Source organism: Phacochoerus africanus, chromosome 9 (genome assembly GCF_016906955.1).
Source record: "Phacochoerus africanus isolate WHEZ1 chromosome 9, ROS_Pafr_v1, whole genome shotgun sequence".
In the NCBI taxonomy this organism is placed as follows: domain Eukaryota; kingdom Metazoa; phylum Chordata; class Mammalia; order Artiodactyla; family Suidae; genus Phacochoerus; species Phacochoerus africanus.
This window is the reverse complement of record NC_062552.1, coordinates 103,930,951-103,950,303: the sequence shown is the minus strand read 5'-3', so window position 1 is coordinate 103,950,303 and position 19,353 is coordinate 103,930,951. Positions and strand designations below refer to the sequence as shown.

At 38.9% G+C, this 19,353-nt stretch overlaps 1 protein-coding gene across 6 annotated transcripts in view; it reads right to left on the bottom strand.

Annotated features, from left to right (window-relative positions):
- Nucleotides 1–19,353, bottom strand: part of NRXN3 (neurexin 3) — a 1,579,386-nt gene that overhangs the window by 1,435,579 nt on the left and 124,454 nt on the right. For 5 of the 6 annotated variants that reach the window (XM_047796611.1, XM_047796607.1, XM_047796610.1 and 2 more), the window contains exon 6: nt 4,577–4,589. In XM_047796611.1, coding sequence (XP_047652567.1) covers nt 4,577–4,589 — 13 coding nt within the window. Of the gene's footprint in view, nt 1–4,576; nt 4,590–8,620; nt 8,633–19,353 lie in introns of all 6 variants that reach the window. The other variant, XM_047796606.1, reaches the window with a different exon arrangement.

Below are 19,353 nucleotides of genomic sequence, written 5' to 3'. Positions count from 1 at the left end.
AAGGTTACATTTGAAAGAGAGCTGAGCAACTGCAGAATCTACTGGTTTTCAAACTGCATTCCAGGGAACCCTGGAGGATCCTTAAAGTACTCCAAGAGTTTCCAAGTCTTGGGAAGGCACCGGCAGGTCAGGAGATGGAGATTGGGGAATGGGGAGGCTGAGCAATGTTCTTTCCTTCTACCCTCAGCCCCTCTCCCAACCAGAGCAGGTCTACTTTTGTAGGCTTTACATCCTAGATATCTAATAAGATTTTATCTGATCAACTTTTAAACGTTGAAAAATGCTGGTGTGGTACAGAACTCTCATGTTACAGATAAGTAAAATGAGGGTCAGGAATATGAAATTACTTCCCATAGTCCATACAGCTAATTACTCTCAGAGTTTCGTAGATGTTTGTCCTGTGGGGAGGTGATTATCTGACATTCTGTCCCCTCCCCATCTTGGAGGAAGCCCCTACTGTGTCGAGTACTCTACGAAAGAAGAATTGGGGTGATCTCCCTTTTCCCATGCTCGAGCAGCCAAGGCATGAACACATGACTTGGGCTCAACAAATTAGATGATCTTCACCCAATTCTAAGTCTCCAGCAAATGATTCTCAAATACATGCAGAGTGGCAGAGGCCTGGCTAGGGTGTTTCTGCCGCCTGGTCTCCCCAGGTCCCCTTTGTTCATTGACACTTGCCCTTCTAGGCACACAGTGACTCTGTCCTCTTCCAATAAACCAATGTTTGGTTTAAGACAGACAGCACTTCCAGATACACAGAATGTGTGTTAGAACCCAGAGCTTCATACTGCTAATCCACTTGTCTTTCCCCAGCATCACAGAGGTATCACTGTATTTAGCTGGCTGGAATTTTACCATGTAGATTCCATGTAACCATTACATTTCCATTGGGGAAAACGCATCCCCACTCAGAAAGACTCCAAGGAATATTATAAATCAAGATATAAAAATTGTTCTTGGTGGGAAGTTAGGTAAAGGTGAGGATTAACATCTGCTGAGCACCTGCGATGCACCAGGCATCATTTTGTAGCCTATCTGCCCCTTGCAGGTAGATATTACAATCCATATTTTACTGGTAAGGAAAATTAACCCCAAAGAGTAATTAATTCCTTAGTTTTGGAGTCAGGAATAAACTCAAAAGCTACTGACCTCAAAGTGAAGAGATTTAGAGATTTAAGTTGATATGTCTTATTGGATTTTATTTTACATTGTAGATAAGATTTGTCCCCTAAAACAGGTTATTACACATACCATAGAGATCTTATCAAGGAATCCTAAAAGTTCTATACCCAGGTCTTCTCAGATCAACTCATTCCTAGCTGTTTATTTTAAATTAGATTAGATTAAAGGTCAGTCAGATAGACAGATATAATTAGATAAATATGCCAATAACAGAGTGATTTATTCTCCAGGCATTTCCCTACACTGCTTTTAGACTGCATGGGGCTTTTTTTGGGTACCGCATGGGGCTTTCCACTGTGCATGAGGCCTACCACTGGGACCAGCTTGCCCCATCAGCTAACTGCATTTCCCATTACTCATGTTCACCCTGTTTTCCATAACTAAATGAGCATGGCCAGAGGAGATTGTGAACAAACCTTGGCAGAGCATCCTGAGGAAGTAAAGACACCACGCCAAAAGTGGCCTCCAGTCCCTCCCAAGCACAGATGTCTGCTCTCAGATACCAGACACCCGAGAGCAGAGCATGGCCCCTGATTCCCATGTAGGAGAGTTATCCAGGACAGAGGTTGGCACATGGTACCCTTTACTGGAAGGAATTTCATTAATCAGTCTCATTACCTTTCAATTCCATGCACCTGAGCTCCTTCACCCTCTGCCCAGAACCAGCAGTCAGTGGCTTAAAGGGCACATGAACACCCAGACTGACTATGATAAGCAGATGGAGAAAGGGTCCCCCCCACCCTCCTTTTGAAGTGTGCTCTTAGGTCAGAGAGATCACCCAGACCTTGTAGCACCTCATCCAGCCTCACCAGCTCTAGAAGACAATGTCTCCTATGTATCCTAAGCACTGTTATCTTAGAATTTCAGTACAAATTGGAAAGAAAGAGGGGGGCGAGGAACCTCCTGAGGACTGTTTTTCCTTACTAGGAAAAGGCACCAATAACTACAGCTACCTGCCAAAATAAAATGGATAGAGAGGGTCTGCAAGGCAAGAGACGTCCACTATTTTTAGACATGTACATTTAGCTAATTCTCCTAGACTCTCCCATCTATTTACACGTACTTCAGCTCTTCCTAGGATTATCTACAACCGCAAGATTTCCTTTTCATTTCTCTTCTCTTTTGTTTGTCTTTTTAGGACTGCACCCTCGGTGTATGCAAATTCCCAGGCTAGGGGTCAAATCACAGATGTAGCTTCCAACCGACATCACAGCCACACCAGATCTGAGCCAAGTATATGACCTACATCACAGCTCATGGCAACGCCGGACCCTTAACCCACTAGCGGGGTCAGGGATTGAACCCACATCCTCAGGGCTACTAATTGGGTTCATTACTTCTGACCCACGATGGAAACTCCCTACAACCACAGGATTTTCTAACACCAACTTGCAGCCCTTATAAATCTAGATCTTACATGGCTGTCTCATTGCAAAGCAGTTACAGAAATGTACTGGTTAATTTCTTTCTCTAAATTTCTTGAAAACAAGAAAGGTCCCTCAACACATCATAAAATGTATCACTACAAAACCCCTCCTTTTCTGTCTACCTTATTCATGTCCCATGGCTGTTCTGGAGACTTTCTATCCACCAGTCCACAAATCATGTCTCACTTCAGCATACACTACACCTTCTTCACCCCTCTCTGCCTCACGTATACTTTATTCTCTAATTCAAGGGGCACAAAGTAGTAGTTAACAAGAAATACCTGGTCTGAACACATGCTCAGATTGCCTGACGGTAATTGTCTAATTAAATTTTTATTCTGAGCTAATTACATATTTACATATTGTTGTAAGAAATAATACAGAGCGGGAGTTCCCATCATGGTGCAGCGGAAACGAATCCAACTAGGAACCATGAGGTTCGATCACTGGCCTCACTCTGTGGGTTAAGGATGTGGCACTGCCATGAGCTGTGGTGCAGGTTGCAGACACGGCTCAGATCTAGCATTGCTATGGCTGTGCTGTAGCGCCGATATGGCCCCTAGCCTGGGAACCTCTATATGCCTTGGGTGCAGCCCTAAAAAGCAAAAAAAAAAGAATACAGAGCAGTTCCAGGTACACTTTACCCTTTCTCCCAGTGGTAACTCCTTGCAAAATCTAAAGTAATATCACAACCAGAATACTGACATTGATACAGTCAAGATATAGGACATTTTCATCACCACAAGGGTCCTTTTATAGTCACATCTACTCCTCCCTCACCCATTCCTGATATTAGAAACCCTAAATCTCTTCACCATTTCTATAATTACATCATTTAAAGAATATTATATGAATGGCATCATATAGTACGAAACCTTTTGACACTGGCTTTTTTCACTTAGCATAATTCTCTGGGGATAACACCCAAGTTGTATGTATCAAGAGTTTGTTCCTTTTTATTACTGTAAAATATTCCATGGTACAGATGTGACACATTTGAACCATTCATTTATTAAAAGATATATAGGTTATCTCCAGGTTTGGGGTATTATAATAAAATCTTCTATAAACATCCTTGTACATGGTTTTGTGTAGACATGTCTTCATTTCTCTGTGATAGATGGCCAGGACTGAAATTGATGGATTATGTGGTAACTGCACCTTTAGGGTTGTTTTCGTTTTTGTTTTTAACAAATTATCAAGATGTTTTCTAGAGTGGCTGTATCATTTCACATTACCACCAACAATGTATAAGTGAGCCATCCAGTTTCTCCACGTCTTTGCCAATATTTGGTATGTCACTCTTTTTTTATCTTAGCTATTTGGACAGGTATATAGTGATAACCTTGCAGTTTTAATTTATATTTCCTGAATGGCCAATGATATTAAATATCTTTTAATGAGTTTACTGCCACTTGTATATCACATTCAATGAAATGTCTCTCCATGCCTTTTGCTTGTACATTTCGCTAATAGGATTGTTTGTTCGTGGTTTTGGTTTTTCGTTTTGGGTTTTTTTTTTTTTTTACTGTTGAGTTTTGAGAGTTCTTTATACAGTCCAGGTACTAATCCTTTGCCAGATACATAGTTTGCAAGTATTTTCTCCCACACCATAGCTTGTCTTCTCATCCTCTTGGCAGGGTTACTCATAGAGAATAGTTTTGACTTTCATGAAGTTTATTAAGTTTTCCTTTTATGGATTGTGCCTTTGGCATCAGGTCTAAAAACACTGCCTAGCCCTGGATCCTGAAGAAATATTCCTAAATTTTTTCTAAAAGTTTTACATTTTACATTTATGCCTATGATCCACTTTGAGCTAATATTTGTATAAGTTGTGAGACTTAAACTAAGGTTCATTTTTTTCCCCAGTGATTATCCTATTGTTTCAGCAGCATTTGTTTGAAAGGCTCTATTTCCTCCATTGAAATGCTTCTGCACATTTTTCAATAACCAGCTGGGTATACCCAATACCCCCCTCTGTTTCTGGGCTTTCTACTCTGCTTCGTTGATCTATTTCTCCACTAGTACCACACAGTCTTAATTACTGAACCTACATAATAAATCTTAAACTGAGTAGGCTCATCCTGCTTTTCTTTTTCAAAATTGTTTTAGCTCTTCTATTTTACTATAGTTTTACAATAATCATGACTGTACCTACAAAAAAGCTTGCAGAGACTTTGAAAGGAATTGTGTTAAACCTGTGTATTAGCTTCTGCGGCTACTGTAATAAATTATCACAATGTTAGTGGCTTAAAACAACAGAGATTTATTCTCCCAGAGTTATGGAGACCAGAAATCTGAAATCAAGGTGTCAGCAGGGCTGTACTCCCTCTGGATTCTCTGGAGAAGAATCCTCCCTTGACTCTTCCAGTTTCTGGCACTGGTGGCATTCCTTGGCTAATGGTTCCACCTTCATACTGCCTTCTCTGTGTCTGTGCTCTCTTCTGTGTGTTTCTTACAATACTTGTCACCTTGATAATCCAAGGATGAACCCACCATGTCAAGATCCTTAATGACATTCGCAAATACTATTTTTCCAAACAAGGGAACATTCAGTTTTCATGAATTAAGACGTAGATATATCATGAAGGTGTGGGGCACCCTTTAACCCACCACAACCTGGATATCAGTTTGGGGGGAACTGTCATTCTTACTATGTTAAATCATCCAATCCATGATACATTATGGCTGTTTACTTATCCAGATCTTCTTTGATTTCTTTAATAGCATTGTGCAGTTTGCAGCATACAAGTCATGAATATGCTATATTTACCCCTAAGTATTTCACTTCTTGAACAACTATAAATGGTGTTATATTTTCAATTTTGATGCCTATGTATTCACTGCTGATATAAAGAAGCAAGACTGATTTTGGTATTTTTTTATTGTATCCAATAACACTGCTGAACTTATTCTACAGGGTTTTTGTTTTTTGTTTGTTTTGTTTTTTTGGTAGATTTCTTGAGATTTTCTATGTAGATAATTATGCCATCTGCAAATAGAAACAGTTTCATTTCTTCCTTTCCAGTCTGTATGCCTTTTATTCCTTTTCCGCCATATTCCATTGGCTAGAACTTCCAGCACTATATTGAATAAGAGCAGTTAGATCAGGCATCCATGGCTTATTCCTGACCATGGTGGAAAGTACTCAGTCACTCATCATTAAGTATAATGTCAGCTTTGGGCATTTGATAGATGTTCTTTATCAAGTTGAGGAAGTTCCCCTTTATTACTATCTTTCTGAGAGTTTTTATCATGAATGGTGTTAAATTTTGACAAGTACTTTTTCTACATCAATTGATATGGTCATGTGAGTTTTCTTCTTTAGCCTGTTAATATGGTAGATTGCATTGGTTGACTTTTCCAATACTGAACCAGACTTGTACCCAACTTGTCCATGGTACATAATTCTTTATATACTACTGAATTATACTTTCTAATATTTTGTTAAGATTTTTGTGACCATATTCATGAAAGATATTGATACTAACTTCATAAAACCTATTGGTTTTATGTGACCTCTCCTTTTCTATTTTCTACAAGAGAATGTATGCAATTGGTGTTAACTCTTCTGTTTGGTAGCATTCTCCAGTGCAACCATCTGAACCTGGAGACTCCTTTGGGGGAACTTTTAAAATTATGGATCCAGTTTCCTCAATAGTTATACGTCTGTTCATATTATCTATTGCACATTGGCTGAGTTGCGGTCGATTGTGTTAAGAAGTGGTCCATTTCTTCTTAGTTGTCAAATTTATGTGCATAAGGTCAATTTGTAGTATTCCTTATTACCTTTTGTTATCTATAGTGTCTGTAATGATATCTTTTATTTCATTTTTAATATTAGTAATTAGTGTCTTCTCTTTATCAGTCAAGCTAGACATCTGTTGGTCAATTTTCTTGATCTTTTCAAGGAACGATTTCTTTTTTCATTGATTTTCCAAATCGTATTTTCTGATTTCAATTTCATTGATTTTGCTCTTCTGCTTGTTTTGGATTTAGTTTGCTCTTTGCCCCATATATTCTTTGGGTGTGAGTTTAGAGTATTAATTTGAGACTTTTTCTCTTTCTTAACACGTGCATTTTGTTCCATAAATGTGCCTCTCAGCATTGCCTTATCTGTGTCCCACAAATTTTAATATGTTTTTATCTCCATTCAGTTTAACGTATTATTTGATTTCTTAAAAACTCCTCTTTGATTCATGGATTAGTTAGAAGAATCTTATTTAGTTTACAACTATTTGGAGAATTTGCTATTACTGGTTTTTAGTTTGATTCCATCTTGGTTGGTGAACACACTCTATATAATTTCAATTCTTTTAAATCTGTTGAGGTTTGTTTTATGGCCCATGATATAGTCTATTGTGATGTATGTTCTATGAACATTTGAAAACAATATGCATTCCGCCACTGTTGAGCAAAATTTTCTATAAACGTCAATTAGATCCTGTTAGTTGATGTTATTACTGAGATCTTCTACATTGCTATGGACTAATCGTGCCCCCTCCCCCACCCAAATCCATGTGTAAAGCTCTAACCCCCCAATGAGACCAAATACAGTCTCACACAGAAAGAGGGCTAAATACAGAAAGAGGGCCTTTAGGAGTTCCCATCGCGGCTCAGTGGTTAACGAACCCGATTAGTATCCATGAGGACGTGGGTTTGATCCTTGGCCTCACTCAGTGCGTTAAGGATCCAGCATTGCTATGTACTGTGGTATAGGTCACAGACACAGCTCGGATCCTGTGTTGCTGCGGCTGTGGTGTAGGCCGGCAGTTACAGCTCCAACTTGGCCCCTAGCCTGGGAACCTCTGTATGCTGCAGGTATGGCCCTAAAAAGACAAAGAAAGGAGAAGAAAGAAAGGAAGGAGGAAGGAAGGAAGGAAGGAAGGAAGGAAGGAAGGAAGGAAGGAAGGAAGGAAGGAAGGAAGGAGAAAGAAAGAAAGAAAGAAAGAAAGAAAGAAAGAAAGAAAGAAAGAAAGAAAGAAAGAAAGAAAGAAAGAAAGAAAGAGAAAGAAAGAAAGAAAGAAAGAAAGAAAGAAAGAAAGAAAAAGAAAGAAAGAAAAGAAAGAAAGAAAAAGAAAGAAAGAAAGAAAGAAAGAAAGAAAGAAAGAAAGAAAGAAAGAAAGAAAGAAAGAAAGAAAGAAAGAAAAGAAAGAAAAAGAAAGAAAGAGGGCCTCTAAAGAGGTAATTAAGGCTAACAGAGGTTATAGGGGTAGGACCCTAATCCTATGTGTAAGCACAGAGGATACAGTGGGAGGGCAGCCATCTGCAAGTCAACAAGAGAGGTCTTAGGAGAAACTCAACCTGCTGACACTTTGGCTTCTTGTCTCCAGGACTGTTAGAAAATAAGTTTCTGTAGCTTAAGCCACCCCGGCTGTGGTATTTTGTTTAGGCAACCTTAACGGATTCATACATAAATCCTTGCTAATTTCCTGACTCGTTGTTCTATAGACTTGTTGAGAAGAGTGTAGGAGTGTAAGTCTCCAACTATAACTGTGGATTTGTATATTTGTATACTCGCATATTTCTTCTTTACAGTTCAATAAGTTTTTCTTTACATATTTTGAAGCTCTGTTGTTTGGTGCACTCACATTTAGGATTGCTATGTCTTCTTGTTGCACTGACTCTTTTATCATTAAATAATGTCCCTCTTTTGTCCCTAGTAACAGTCTTTGTGTTGAAGACTAGTTTATCTGATATTAACATAGCAGCTCCTACTTTCTTTATATTAATGTTAGTATATCTTTTCCCATTATTTTACATTCATCGTATCTATATTATTATATTGAAAGGGAGTTTCTTATAGATAGCATATAGTTGGGTCATGTTTTTAAATCTTGCCAGCCTTTATTTTTTAATTGGTGCATTTATACCACTTAACATGCATTTGCATTTAATGTAATTATTGATGTTAGGCTTAAGTATATCATTTTATTTTTTACTGTTTTTCATTTCTCTGTGTTCTTTTTCCTGCTTTTCTGATTATCTGAACATTGTTTTAGAATTACATTTTGATTTACCTATAGTACTGTGGAGTATATCTCTTTGTGTAGCTTTTTTAGTGATTGTTCTAGGTATTATATTAAATATACATAACTTATCAAAATCTCATCTTCCTTTTCCCTCCCTTGTTTATCATATAATTGCCTTAAATATTTCTGTGCTATCTGGATGGAACAGAGCAGTTATTTCTAAAATTTTTGTCTTGCTAGGTTTCCCCTTTCCTATTTAGAAGCCAAACAGAGCAGGCTTTTCTTGGGGCATTTTTGTTCATGACCATTGATGTTTCTAGTTTTCAGCTTCTTTAGCTCCAAATCTGGAACACAGGAGGAAAAAAAGAAAACCCAGGCAACTCATCATAATATATTTCCTTGGGTCCCAAGGTCTTTAGCATTTCTGCCCTTTTCTATCTTTCAGAGTCTTCTTGTATTTTATCTATACTATCCCGTTAGTTATTCTTAATAGATAGAACATGGATAAGAATGTCTATCCTATTTTCCTGGTAGCAGAAGTCTCTATAGAAGTATTTTTAAAAGTGGAAAATCTCATATTAAAAAAAAAGAGAGAGAAACATCTATTACTGTTCTTGAAAAATTGGGACATATGGCAATGCTGAGCTTACATTATGCATTCCAACAATATCTTCTAGCTGAGTAGAAGCTGACCTGTTTGTACGGGGTATGTCACAACTGCAGCCATGACTCCTTATTTCATCACACCCAAACTGCATGACACATTGTTGTCATCCTTAGCCTCTGTAAGAATTTGAGTTTGAAACATCCAGTGCTGCCTCCCTGGCTAAGCATACACCTTTTCCTCCTGCCACTCTCTTTCTCTCTCTTCAGCCTTTCAATTATGTATCACAATACTCCTAAAAAACTGACCTAGAAGAGATGATATAATCCTTTAGGAGAACGTGTGTGTATGTGTATGTACATACACATAAGTGTGGTTGAGGATGAGGGGAGAAGTTGAACAGGCAGAAAGGAGAATTTGCAATGACACTGAACCATGTCAGTTTAAGGTTAAAGGGTTCCTTGTCATTCACGAGAAGGGAGGGAAGCCATGAACACCCATCCTTAGTAACTTCTGACACATCATTCCCACCCCAGAGTCTTCGCAACTGCTGTTTCCCTACTTGGAACATCCTTCCTCAAGACTACGGCACATATAGTGCATTGTACGCTTGTCTCAAGTCAAAGGCCACAGAAAGATCTCCCCTGACTACTCAATCTATCTAAAATACCTACCTATCTAAAACAGTCCTTATCTATTGCCAAAACTTTCTATTCTTTACTATATTTTTCTTCACAGCACTTAACGTTACCTGAAGACACACTGTAAAATTATGCATGTATTTACTTGTTTATGGTCCACATCTTTGAAGATGGAGACCTTGTCTGTTTTATTAGCCATTATGTCCCCAGTTCCTGGCACATAATAGGAGCTTAACAGGCATATAATGAATGGATGAATCATGTCCAGAAACACTGTGGTAAGAACACTGACAAATTAGGAAGTGTTCAGAATAGGATGGTGAGACATTTATAATCATAAACATGCTGAACAACTGAAGGATCTGAGATTAAAGATACTGAAAGATGAAATGATCACTCTCTTCAAATATGTAAAGTTTTACTTATTAGAAGAGGAAGTAGATAAACATGTTCCATGCTGTTTAAAGTGGTACACCTAGAGTGCCTTGCAGAGACAAATTTACCCCTTACTTTTTATACTTTTTTACTTAACCTTTTTCACTTTTTTTCTTACCTTTTTCACTTTTTTTACTTTTACTGTTTTTACTTTTTTACTTATGAGAAGAGGAAATAAACATGTCCTATGCTGTTTAAAATGACACCCCTACAGTGCCTTGCAAAGAGACAAATTTACCCCTGCTATGAAGAATTTTCTAATAACTATAAATCCTTCAATAGTGAAGTATGGTGAGTTCCCAGTTACCAAGGCTAGTTAAGCTAAACTAGAATCCCAACTCTTTCTGGGAATTTTGGCTGAGTAACTTCCAAAGCACCTTCCAACCCCACAATTCTAACATATCCTGAGGGAGATAAAGCTGGGCTTTCGCTTTTCACAACTCCAGAAGACACAATAGACGGTATTGCTAAGTTAGAGGCTTAGTTTAAGAAGGTTAATTACAGGGAGTTTAGGAAATGTAAACCTATCAAAAGGTTTAAGTCCCTGCTGGTGTGAAATATGAAATAATTGACTTTTACTTGAGTGTGTTACAGCTGAAACTCGATGACCGATTTCTTTAGGAACCAGGATGGGAAATGTTCTATAATTAATAAAGATATTTTTCCCAAATGGCTTTGAGTTTTAAATGATTAGTATGTTTAAGGCTATTTCCTCACAGATAACTATGACCTTGATTTGGGTAAAGACTAATTGGTGGTAACTGTAGTTATAGAACATATCTCAAGTAACATCTTATAACCTTATACTAGTCATAGTACAATTTTTACGGAACTTGTTTTTTAGCCAACATGGATTTTAAAAAGCATTAAAAATAATTATGAACTATGTCCTGCAGCATATTTAAAAGAACAATATAGGCAAGATTTAAAGAACTACAAACTTCCAGGTAGAATTTGATATGCTCTCACTAACTTACTTTTTACAACCACTGACTAATGAAGCCTTCCTATTTTAAGCAATAAACAACCATAAAATTCATACTAAAGATTTCCTTAGAGCCAAAGCCCCCTTAGGCACCTAAACACTTCTGGTTCAACCTACAGCATGTTAGAAGTGGTTCCTCCAACCTGGTATCTAAGATCTTCATATCTAACATTTGCAGTATTATTTGGTACTTCTAATGCCCACTGGAATTAAATATGTATGTGGGAAGCCTTAGGACCCACTAGGGATCCGCTTTTTACCACTCCATTTTCATGCTTACATGGGGTTCAAACTGTCCATCTTTTATTTTTCAAACAAATCCAAAAGCTTGATAACTCACAGTTTTAACACTGAATAAAAAGCACATATTCAAAGCCAAAAAAAATTTTTTAAAGACTACTGCAATTATTATTCTGGCAGCTCTAGTTAGCAGTCTCCTTCAGGTCCAAACTAAAAGCCTATAGCATGCAAGTCTTCTCTTCCTATGGAGGTAATAGGTGGGTGATGAGTTCTCCCACCTTCCTGATGGATTCCATTTCCACAGCTCTGCCAGGAATTCAGGAGGCTCCCTCTCACTAGCAGATGGCACCAGCTATTCTCTTTCGCTTGCATTTCCATCACACCAGGGCTTCCTACTCCCACTCCCTCACACCCAGTTGTCCTTCCTTTGCTGTTGGATCACCACATAAGGAAGAATGGACGCTTTTAAAATCCTGCTTCATCGAGGCGGTACGCATAATACAAGTGCTATCTCCATAAACAGCTGCATTTCACAGCCGCATGGGAAAAAAGAATACACAACCACATGGCTTTGTCCCTGACTTACAGATTTCTGGTGAGTGTTTATATATTTAAAACACAGCTGTTTTGCATTAATCTATCTGCACATTGGTGGAATATCTGTTTGTCAGCTCAAAAAGAGGACATTAAAGCGTTGCCGTGGGCTGCTGCTATAGGGATGCGCTTCCTCTGTGGCACCTGCTTCACCCACCGTCAACTGCCTAAGGTTGCTGCACTCCAAGCAGCAGCTTCCCCATCTCAGCCCTCCCGCCCCCACCATCCTGACAACCACTGACCCCGATGACCTCAGAGAAACACACATCTCCACTGAGAAGGCTCCCTTTCCCTTTGAACTTGACATCCCTGACCTCTAATGTTTAATATACTTGAGATACTTCAAATGTTAAAGTTCAGGGTTGAAACAGGACAAGGTTATCTGGGTCTTGAGACTGCATATCAGTTTAGATACTTCCTGTTTCTGGAAGCCAAGAGCCATGGTGATGCCATGAATATTTGATAGAATCTTAGGTATGTTAACCCAGAACTGATTCATTATTCTACCAAAGCTTCCTGCCCAGATCACTCCTCCTTGCCCCTTCTAATGACTTCTGCATTATGATACACTACCATTTATTTTTTATAACACACATATTTTACCTAATTTTATTCAAGAGGAAGGAGAAGAGAACCATTTGTTGAGAAAATAAAACAAAGAGAAATAAATATTTGAACATGTACTATGTATGAATAGCTGGCACAATGTTTTAAGCATACCTTATCCTTAATTTTTATCTCAAAGAACTTGAAAACATGTAAAGCACCAATATCTTGCAAGTTTTAAAACCACAAATTAAATCTAGAACTATCTGTCTCTATAGAAAATATGCTTTCCTCTCTACCACAGTCTCTCGTATTATTTTGCAGCTCTGTGCAGTACAGTTATGTCACTGTATGTATGTCACAATATTGATTAAGAGACAGACTCTGGGAGTTCCCATCATGGCTTAGTGGTTAATGAATCTGACTAGGAAATATGAGGTTGCGGATTTGATCCCTGACCTTGCTCAGTAGGTTAAGGATCCGGCGTTGCCATGAGCTGTGGTGTAGGTCGCAGATGCGGCTCGGATCCCGAGTTGCTGTGGCTCTAGTGTAGGCTGACAGCTACAGCTCCGATTCAACCCCTAGCCTGGGAACCTCCATAAGCCACAGAAGCGGCCCCAGAAAAGACAAAAAGAGAAGGAGAAAAAAAAGAGAGAGAGAGACAAACTCTGAAGGCAGAATGCCTAGTCTTCACTACCCATGACTTGAGGCCAGTCATTCACTGTGCCTACATTTCCTGTAAAATGGGGGATAATACTAATGCCTATGGTGTGTGTTTTCCATGAGGACCAAATGTGTTAACATAATTATAGCTTAGAACAATACCTGACACATACTAAAGTCTATGTAAGTATTAGCCATTTTCGTAAATCTAACTTCCAGATGGAGCATAAACTCTTTGAAAATCAAGGTAATCTAATTTTTGCCTTCACACTGGTATCAAAAGTACGTACACTATTAATTTGCTGGATTATTTCTTTTGTTGACTGATGCCTTTCCACCGTTTACAACCCAGTGTGGAAGGAGCTTCATCTATCCAGAACTTTACCCCAGGCTTGTAAGCACTGTTCCCAAAGTTTACAGTTAGAGCCAATTTTTCACATCTGTAGATAATCATAGTCGATCAGTGATTCTCCCTTTTCCCATTATTTTTCTCTTCTTGTATGACAATCAAAGACTTTTAAGTTTAGCATAATGATTGATGTTGCCCAAAGTAGGAGAATGGTGTAAAATTGAGATTTGCTCATCACTCTTTCATATGCTCATTTACTCATTTATTCACAAGACACTCCTTTTTTAATTAGGCATTGAGGTAGGTACTAGGGAAAGCCTAGAATCTAGAGGTGAGTAAAGATGAATAAAGCGAATAATCATAATACAGTGTGATAAGTGCTATAAGAATTGGAACAAAAGTTGTAAGGGCCACTTAACTACTTCAGGGACAGTATCCCAAGAAGGTAGCATATGAGCAATATCTGGAAGGATGAGGAAGTAGCTATAACATAGAGGAATGAAAAAAGACAGAATCTTACATGCAGCAGATTTAAAAAAAAAAAAAGTGCCATTTAATAGTTGTGTCATGTCAGACACAGGATTCAAGCTCTCTGAGGCTCAGTTTTCTCTTCTAACATGTAGGGCAGGATGGAGAGAATTTTTTTCAATCCATTTCACAGGTCAATAAACTGAGATGCATGGAAGATTAAGTGATAGATTCAGGGGCCCCAGAGCCTGCATGTCCGGGGCTGGGGCTGGAACTGGGATCTTCTTTCTGACTCCCACTTCAGTGGGCAATTCTGCTTACCTGTAGTGCTGGTCTGACCTGGGAGATCAGCATGTAATCTCAGGTAAGACAAAGCATGTTCACACCGAAGCCCTGCCCCAGTTTACAGCTCACCTAGGAGTTCCAGTGGTGGGGATGTAGCCTCTCATGACCACAGCTGGCGTCTTTCCTGAGGCCCCTAAAACCTCAGAAATCTGTTCCTAGGGGCTTGGGAACTCCTAACAGTTCGATGCTGTCTAAATCTGCAGCAGATGGCCGTATCCATAGCATTTTTACATCTCCAATGTTTTACAGCCCATTTTAGGAAGCATGTGACTGCTTAAGTTGGGGCACCTCTGGTCATAAACTGGAGTTGGGCCCACAGCCCTTCCAGTTTATTTCCAAATTATTTTGTAAGTGCTCTTGATTTTTTTCTGTGTAAAACATGTTTCACTTTGCATGTCCAATTATAAAATCCTCACGCAGTCTTAATGGGATAAGGGATAAGGAGGGCCAAGCTAATTTAGGAAAAAAACTAAATAATGGCATTTTAAACGGTAATTTTCTCACTTTCCATAGCTAAAACTGCCAAAGGGCTACCTATAGTGAAAATTTTGTAGTACTAGCTCAATGACTAGATAGGTGAGGCTTATAATTAGCTTGTCAATTGTTTGTAAGCAATAGGTACTTACAAGACCTTTTAAAGTCATTCCTCAGACTTTTGTTGAAAACAGTACTTTGTGGGAGGAATAAAGGAAATATTTGTCTTTAGCGTTATAATAAATACCCATGCTCCCCAATAGTGTTGTTTACATTATCATTTGCATTATCTGGACCTTGGAAGGAAGATTTTGAGAGGTAAAAGTAAACTTCAACTCAGGGAAAATCCAAATGAAATCAGGACCAGAATCAGAAAAATACCAAGAAGTTCCAAATGTACAGCTGCCAGCTTATTCCTTTCTTATTAAAAAAATAAATAAAAGCCAAAAACCCACCTTACCTTTGGCTTGATTTCACACGAACCAAGTCCTTCATGCTTTAGTCTTCAGTGATAACCACACATATCTGAAAGGACCTCAACACCAAGCAGCTAATGGCCAAATAAAGGACTGTTGATTGTGAGCTGAAGCACACAATCTATTACCAGAGGATGAAATGAGGTGATTAGTAGAACACCGTAAGTTTGGGGCCTCTTCATCCCCCAAAGGATGGGCAGGGATTGATTTATTAATTGGTTTTTATTTAGCCCATGGACGTTAAGAACTTCTGGGAGCCCGGGCAGGTCTTTTTTATTTTTTATTTTTTTTTTGTCTTTTTGTCTTTTCTAGGGCTGCACCTGCAGCATATGGAGCTTTCCAGGCTAGGGGTCTAATCGGAGCTACAGCTCCCAGCCTATGCTACAGCAATGCTAGATCTGAGCCACGTCTGTGACCCACGCCACAGCTCATGACAACGCCAGATCCTTAACCCACTGAGCAAGGCCAGGGATAGAACCCACATCCTCATGGATACCATGTCAGATTCTTAACCCACAGAGCAATAACAGGAGCTCTGAGATGAATATTTTTAGAAGTAGACTTAGTTCTACCAACTGCCCAGAAGTACAGAGCAGGAATAAAAAGAAAAGTGCTGGTTAGTACTCCGGGAACAACAAATAAAGGAGTCCAGTCAGAGAGCAACAGCAAGGAGAGCAAGGCAAAGGCCAAGAGCCCACTGGATTGTCTGAAGAGGGGTCCCTTCTGTAGCAGAGAACCTCTTATCTGAAGGACTGTGGAGGGGCAAGAGACAAATTTGATTGCCGGCCCTGAATAACTGGTGCCAGGCCAAGGACCCCATTCAGTGTCTTCCTAAGCTTGAGCCCAGGCAGAAAAAAGACAAGAGGAAGGAAATATACCAACGTGATTGAAGTGGTTGTGTCTGAACAATAGGATTGCCGACGACTGCCATTTATCTTTATGCTGTCCCGTAGTAGCAATATATTCAGCAACAGGTAGGTATTCATTTTCAATACAAAATTTTTTGCTATATATGCACTTAAATCAAAAAGCATTAAAGGTTAAGCACAACAATGACATGACAACCAATTGAGCAGCAAAAGAAGAGAGAACGTTCTCTCAGATCTAACTTGCTCTGGCAAATCATTAGCCCAGGCCACCGGCATCAGTAACAGCACCATCCTCCCTACTAGCTGTTATTACTTTATTGGTGGTATTATCATAGCTACCATGTACAGAAAGCTTACTCTGGGTTAGGGCACTACATCGGTGCTTTGTACTTACCCTCTTTTAATTATCAGAACATCTTTACCTACTAGGCTCTATCATTATTCCCATTTACAGAGAAAGAAACAGAGGCCCGAGAGCTTAAACAACTGGCTAAAGAACACATGGCAAGTAGGTGACTAAGAGGACCAGGATATAGAGCCAGACCCTGTCTGAGTCCACAGTTCTAAACCACTTGGTAAAAATCAAAACAACTTGCTCTGATAACACTTCTGACCCTTTTCGTCACTCTGCGCTGCTCCTATGTGCACTTGAGCCTCTCTTGTTCAGGACACCTTCTCAAATGTAAGCTTCCCAGCCTAAGAAATTTTTGTCTGTTTTGTTCACAGCCATGTCCCCAGAGCCAAGAAAAGTGTCTGGCAGATAACAGACACTCAATAAACATTTGTTGAATGGATGAATTAACTCAAATACATCAAATTCTAAGCACAATATTCTCTTTGCAGCTGTCCAACTCCTAAAAGCAAAGGCGGCTCCATACTTTTTAAATCTTCTACTATGATCAATATTATCATAGTTATATTGGCTAGTAATTCTACTCTTCTCCAAACAGTTTTTCTTTACATACTGGATTCATACCCAGACAACAATTTCCTAGCTTTGTCTGCAATTGGCAGCGGCTTATGACTGAGTTCCAGCCAATGGAATATGGGGTAAAGTAACAGAGCCACTTCCAAACCTGACCTGTTAAAAGCCCAATCTTCCATACTCTTCTTTCCTTTGCCAGTTGGAAACATGACAGAAGCAGAAGAGAGAAGAAGCCAGGGTCTCTGCATGTCTACAAGGCTTAGAGTCTTGCTCTACTCGGCTGACCTACATTGGAGCTAGACATAAGCAAGAAATCAAGAAATTTTATTATTTTATTTTATTAAGCCTTAGACTCTGGAGTTATTTGGTACAGCAGTTACTCCTCCCTGACTAATGCACAACCATATCAATTAAAATTTGTTTGAGCATGAAACGAATATATTACATAATACATTTTAAAAATATTTATGTACTGTATATGTATGTACATATATATAAATAATTGATAAATTGTGTACAAGACCTACTGTAATATATAAATCATAAAACATATCAAAACAAAATTTGAAAAGGATGGGATACAGATGATATAAAAACATCTTAAAATTTCTTTGTTCCTGCTGTGGCGCAACTGGTCAGCCACATCTCTGGAGCACTGGGATGCACGTTCAATCTCCAACCCAGTACAGTGGGTTAAGGATCTGGCGTTCTTACAGCTGAAGGGTAGGTAGCAGCTTTCTGGCCCCAGGAGCTCCACATGTCACAGGGCAGCCAAAAAAAAAAAAAAAAATGTTTTTTTCTTACATCAACTATACTTCAATTAAACTTTCAAAAAATGAAAAAAAAAAACTTCTTGCTAATCCTGATGGTTCCACTATATTACTAGGCAACTTTTCAAGGCATGTTGTGGCTTAGGAAAAAGTCTACTATTAACAGTGATGGAAACAAGTCTATATTTCAAATGGCCTTCTTAGTGATTATTTGGTGGCTGACTTTGCACCAGTTCTGATTATACCTTTATAATTTTCTGTCATAATATGGCTGATGAAGAGCTCCAATTAGGACTAGGAGTGACAGCTCTGCCATTTTATTGTTGCTCCCTTATAGCAATGGTATTATTTTCAATCCAAGGTCTCCTTACAAGGGTTTGTATAAGCCACTTGTCTATTTTGTGAAGGTTGGTTTCATAAAAATTAGATCGGACAATCCATAAATCCACTTTACCAGGCACAACTGAAATGTGATATCTCCCAGTCCACTGAGGACAAATGAACATATAAAAGTACCAGTATCAAACTTTCCCTTCCTTTAAGATGTGTGGAAAGCCTGCCCTTCCTTTGGCATGTGTCAATACCATATGATACATGTAGCCATGTGACATCAGATCATTTAAGGATGTTAGGAATAATCTACATACTACAAATATGTTAAACTGGAGTTCACATCATGGCTCAGTGAATTAAGAACCCAACTAGTATCCATGAGGATGCAGGTTCAATCCCTGGCCACTCTCAGTGGGTTAAGGATCCAACGTTGCCTCGAGCTATGGTGTAGGTCACAGACACATTTTTTTTTTTTTTAGTTTTTCTCCTTTTTATTTTATTTTTTTTATTTCCCTATTACATTATTTTTTTTCTAGTCGCAGACACAATTCTGATCCTGCATTGCTGTGGATGTGGTATAGGCCAGCAGCTGCAGCTCTGATGTGACCCCTAGCCTGGGAATTTTCAAATGCTACAGATATGGCCCCCAAAAAAGAAAGAAAATAAATAAATAAAAAATAAAAACATGTTAAACTTAAAATTTCCTTTTTTTCATCATAAAATAAGTTGACGTTTTATTAGCCTTTATAAACCCTGCAATGGGCACAGTCATTTCTGAGGCCACTGTTCTGGCAGGTGTTTTGGACATGTAAATCCTAATGCTCTTTGAAGTCCCCCATCTGTCCTTCAGCTCCGCAGAGTGTAGGATAGCCAGCATCACTCCACCTAGGTAAGTTCTCTCCTACTTAGTCCCTATCCTATCCCAAGGTCAGAGTTCTTCCTCTTATTATGGGCTAGAAGCCCTGGTCTCCTCACTGCTAGATATTAACTAAACTCTCTTCGATTTGCCCTCAAGAAATCCTATCTTATCCACTCAAGTAAATGCCTATGGC